Genomic DNA, 4,983 nt, shown 5'->3' with positions numbered 1-4,983 from the left:
GATCTCTTGACCTCGTGATCCACCCGCCTCGGCCTCCCAAAGTGCTGGGATTACAGGCGTGAGCCACCGCGCCCGGCAATGTTTGTATTTTTTGTACAGACAGGGTTTTGCCATGTTGCCTAGGTCGGGAACTCCCATGCTCATGTAATCCTCCCAAACTGCTGAGATTACAGGCGTGAGCCACTGCATCCGGCCTCTTTTTTTCTTTTGTCACTCCTCAGCTGAGGAGAAGGTTTTGTTTCAAATGTATGTTTAGGAAAAAAGTGAGTATGAATCCGGTTTTGGAAACTATTGAGCTGTGTATGAATGGATTCAGGTACAGTAAATCACAAATCTCAAAACCATATAGAGAGTAAAAGAATTCCCTTGAATGACTGGCTCCTTAGACAACACAGCTGATTCATCTCCAACATTATATATGTATGTGGCATTTTAAAATTACTTTTAATTGATGTATAATTAACACATGACATTTTATTTGTTCTGATTAATAATGTAGTGATTCTCAAAGCCTATTTTTTTTTTTACAGGTTGTTCACTTTTTTGAGATAATACACCTAGTTTGTGGTTCAGCATGTCAATTGTAACAGTGCAACTTGGTCAATGTGGCAATCAAATTGGTTTTGAAGTTTTTGATGCTTTGCTTAGGGACTCACACAGTTCCCAGGGACTCTGCTCTAAGAGAGAAAATGAGGCATATCAAACATCTTGCAAAGAAAGATTCTTCAGTGAGGAGGAGAATGGAGGTAGGTGTGGCCTACAATCCTCTCCTTTACTCTGACGTAACCAACCCCTTCAAAGCCAGGCCATCCATATGGTTTTCAATCCCCATTCCTTCCCATCTCACTAGGGAATGACTTTGTTTTTGCTTTTCATTTCTGCGTTAATAATCTTTGCCTTTCCAGTAGCGTTTTCCCCTCCACATGCTCAGATCTCACCAATTTAAAACCAGCCAACCAAAGCTCATCTCTTGACTGTGGCTTTCTTTTTCCTTCTTATCTCTTTGCCTTCTCATCTAAGATTCTCAAAAGAGGACCCTGCTTAACCAGTCGTAACCCTGCTTCTGCCTCATAGCATCATTGAAGCTGCTCTAAGAAAAGTTTCCAGTGACCTCTGAATCACCAGATCCAACTACTGTTTTTCTTTTCTTTTTTTCTTTTTCTTACAGAGACAGGTTCTTGCTACACTATGTTGCCCAGGCTGGAGTGTAGTGGCTATTCACAAGTCTCAGCCTCCTGAGTACCTGGGACTATAGGTGCATGTCACCATGCCTGGCTCTCTTTCTCTTCTTTTTTTCTGAGACAGAGTCTCACTCTGTCACCCAGGCTGGAGTGCAGTGGCTCAGTCTCGGCTCACTGTAATCTCCACCTCCTGTGTTCTAACAATTCTTATGCCTCAGCCTCCCAAATAGCCGGAATTACAGGTACCCAGCACAGTGTCCAGCTAAGTTTTGTATTTTTGGTAGAGACGGGATTTCACCATGTTAGCCAGTATGGTCTCGATCTCCTGACCTTGTGATTCACCCACCTTGGCCTCCCAAAGTGCTGAGATTACAGGCGTGAGCCACCGTGCCCAGCCTCTTTATTTTCTTAATTCACTTCTCTACTGCATTTGATAACAGTAACGTATAAAAACTCTCTCCGACCGGGCACAGTGGCTCGTACCTGTAATCCTGGCACTTTGGAAGACCAAGGCAGGCAGATCACTTGAGGTCAGGAGTTAGAGACCAGCCTGGCCAACAGGTGAAACCCCATCTCGACTAAAAATACAAAAATTAGCCGGATGTGGTGGCACATACCTATAATCCCAGCTACTTGGAGGTTGAGGCAGGAGAATCACTTGAACCTGGGAGGGGGGGTTGCAGTGAGCCGAGATTACTCCACCGCACTCCAGCCTGGGAAAAAACAAGGCTGGACACAGTTGCTCTAGCACTTTGGGAGGCTGAGGTGGGTAGATCACCTGAGGTCAGGAGTTTGAGACCAACCAGGCCAACATGGTAGAACCTTGTCTCTACTAAAAATACAAAAATTAGCTTGAGTATGGTGGCGCACACCTGTAATCCTAGCTACTCGGGAGGCTGAGGCAGAAGAATTACTTGAACCCGGGAGGCAGAGATTGCAGTGAGCCAAGATAGCGCCACTGCACTCCAGCTTGGGCGTCAGAGCTAGACTCCATCTCAAAAAAAAAGCCAGTTGTGGTGGTTCACGTCTATAATTCCATCACTGTGGGAAGCTGAGGCAGGCAGATCACAAGGTTAGGAGTTCGAAACCAGCCTGACTAACATGGTGAAACCCCATCTCTACTAAAATACAAAAAATTAGCTGGGCGTGGTGGTACGTGCCTGTAATCCCAGTTATTCGGGAGGCTGAGGCAGAAGAATTGCTTGAACCCAGGAGACAGAGGTTGCAGTGAGCCAAGATAGCACCACTGCACTCCAGCGTGGGTGACAAAGCGAGACTCTATCTCAAAAAAAGAAAAAAAAAAAAAAAAAACTCTCTCCTTGAACCTCCTTCTCCTTGGTCACCCCACTTTACTTCTCCAGTTGTTGCATCTCAGGCTCTCCCCTGTCCTCACTTTCATAGTTTTTTGGGCAATTTCAGTCACTCTCATAGTTTGCTACATTTATTACATCTGTGACTTTCAAACCTCTAGCCTGGCCTCTCTTCCAAGCTGCAGGCCGATTAGTGGATATCTCCATCCACATCTCGTATGAACCTCAAACTCAACATCTCTATACCCAAGGCATTCATTATTGTTCCTTGTGCTCTTGCTGCATAAATACCATCAAACAAGATCTGTTTTTTTGACCTCCTATATACTCCTTAAAACTGTTCTTCCCTTTCCACCTTCACTGACATTGCTTTATTTCTGGCTTTTGTCCTTTCTTACCTGGACTGTGTCAAGACACTCCTTTTAGGATTCCTTGCCTGGAGTCTACTGTCTGTCACATCCATACTCCACACTGCTATATTTAAAAAGACATCTAACAGCTGGGCACAGTGGCTCATTCCTGTAATTCCAGTGTTTTGTAAGGCCAATGTGGGAGGATTGCTTGAGGCCAGGAGTTCAAGACCAGCCTGGACAACAGAGCAAGATTCCATCTCTCCAAAATAAAAAATAAAAATTAGCTGGGTGTAATGGCACACGACTGAAGTCCCAGCTACCTGCAAGGCCAAGGTGGGAGGATTGCTTGAGCTCAAGAGTTTGAGGCTGCAGTGAATTATAATCAGCAGACATCTAATTATTCCTCGCCTGCTTAAAAATTTTTCAGGGGTTTATTATGGCCTAAAAGATAAAGCTGAAGTTTTTCTAGCATTGCCTACAAAGATTTCCAAGATTGAGCCTTACCTGCTTTTCATCTCCATCCATCACTTCTATTCTCTCCTCCATCCTCTGCTCCAACGATTCTGAGCTGGATGTTGTGCCCATTGGTATTTTGTACCTCTGAATATGAGGCTCCTTTGGTGTGAATTGGTTTGGTCATATTATGTTGCAGTGTGATTAGGAGTTGATGTGTTTATCTTTCCCGTTAGTCTTTTTTTTTTTTTTTTTTTTTTTGAGAAAGAGTCTCCTGTCACCCAGGCTGGAGTGCAGTGGCATGATCTCAGCTCGCACTGCAACCTCTGACTCCTGGGTTCAAGCAATTCTCATGCCTCAGCCTCCTGAGTAGCTGGGATTACAGGCACAGGCCACCACGCCTGGCTAATTTTGTATTTTCAGTAGAGTCGGGTTTTCACCATGATGGCCAGGCTGGTCTCCAGTTCCTGGCCTCAAGTGATCCACCTACCTCAACCTCCTAAAATGCTGGGATTACAGGCATGAGCCACCACGCCCGACCTCCCACCTGTCCTTTCTAAGGCTGGTTTGACATCTTCATCTCCTTATTCCTAAGGCTGGTTTGACGCCTTCGTTTCTGTATTCCTAAAGCTAATTTGACGTCTTCATCTCCTTATTCCTAAGGCTGGTTTGATGTCTTCATCTCTGTATTCCCAACACAGTCCGTGGTACATCATAAGCATTCAGCATATGTTTGTAGACCTGAGCCAGGTACTCTTTTAGGCCCGCACTGATTCAGCCTGCTTAGCAAATGCTGGGCTTGGTGAACATCTGCATATGCCTGCTGCTGCCCACTGGAATTTCTAAGCAGTATGGCAGCTCTTTCTATCCCCAACCCCTGGATTTTTTTTTTTTTTTTTTTTGACTTGGACACTTACTTATGCTCTGAGTTACCTAACTAAGACATAAGAAATCTTTTTTTCATACTTACCTGGCAGGGGAGATACCATGATCAAGAAATCTTTTTTTCTTTTGATGGTTTTTTTTTTTTTTTTCCTCCTCTAGTTCCCATTGCCCGGGCTGTTCTTGTTGACATGGAACCCAAAGTTATCAATCAAACGCTGTCAAAGGCTGCCCAATCTGGCCAATGGAAATATGGTAAACATGCATGCTTCTGTCAAAAACAAGGTTCTGGAAACAACTGGGCATATGGGTAAGAATAATTCCTTGTGATTTTCAGTTTAGTGACAGCTACATAGTGGAATAATAGACAGTGAAGTTAGAATTGTACAGGTGATATACCAAGCGCATAATCTTGAAATTGCTGTTTTAGATTTAGAATTTGATTTTACCCAGAAGAAACTGTCATTCCATCTCTATGTCTGTGCTTAAGGTACAGGTAATGTTGAAATCAAGGATCCCTTTCAGCAGAGTTTTTCATCTTCTTCACTGTCATGCAGCAAACTAACTTACCAATACAGTATCCATATCTGGCAGGTATCTCAATGATAGAGAATACTACAATACAGTGGTTCCCAAACTTTGCCGTACATTAGAATTTCCTGGGGATCTTTGGGAAAATCCAGATGCCTAGGGCTCACTTTGAGAGATCCTGATTTAACTGGTTTAGGGTAAAGCCCTGATGTTGGGTTTTTGTTGTTGTTGTTCTTGTTTGTTTGTTTGTTTTGAGACAGAGTCACTGTCACC

General features: G+C 43.8%; 1 protein-coding gene across 1 annotated transcript in view; it reads left to right on the top strand.

The window, feature by feature from the left end:
* Positions 1-4,983, top strand: part of TUBD1 (tubulin delta 1) — a 30,529-nt gene that overhangs the window by 1,489 nt on the left and 24,057 nt on the right. The window contains exons 2-3 of the mRNA XM_017539722.2: positions 531-746; positions 4,342-4,489. Coding sequence (XP_017395211.1) covers positions 575-746; positions 4,342-4,489 — 320 coding nt within the window. The 5' untranslated portion in view covers positions 531-574. The remainder of the gene's footprint in view (positions 1-530; positions 747-4,341; positions 4,490-4,983) is intronic.

This window comes from Cebus imitator, unplaced genomic scaffold (genome assembly GCF_001604975.1).
Source record: "Cebus imitator isolate Cc_AM_T3 unplaced genomic scaffold, Cebus_imitator-1.0 Scaffold121, whole genome shotgun sequence".
NCBI classification, from domain to species: Eukaryota; Metazoa; Chordata; class Mammalia; order Primates; family Cebidae; genus Cebus; species Cebus imitator.
The sequence above is the reverse complement of the archived record's forward strand: the minus strand, read 5'-3'. Positions and strand labels throughout refer to the sequence as shown.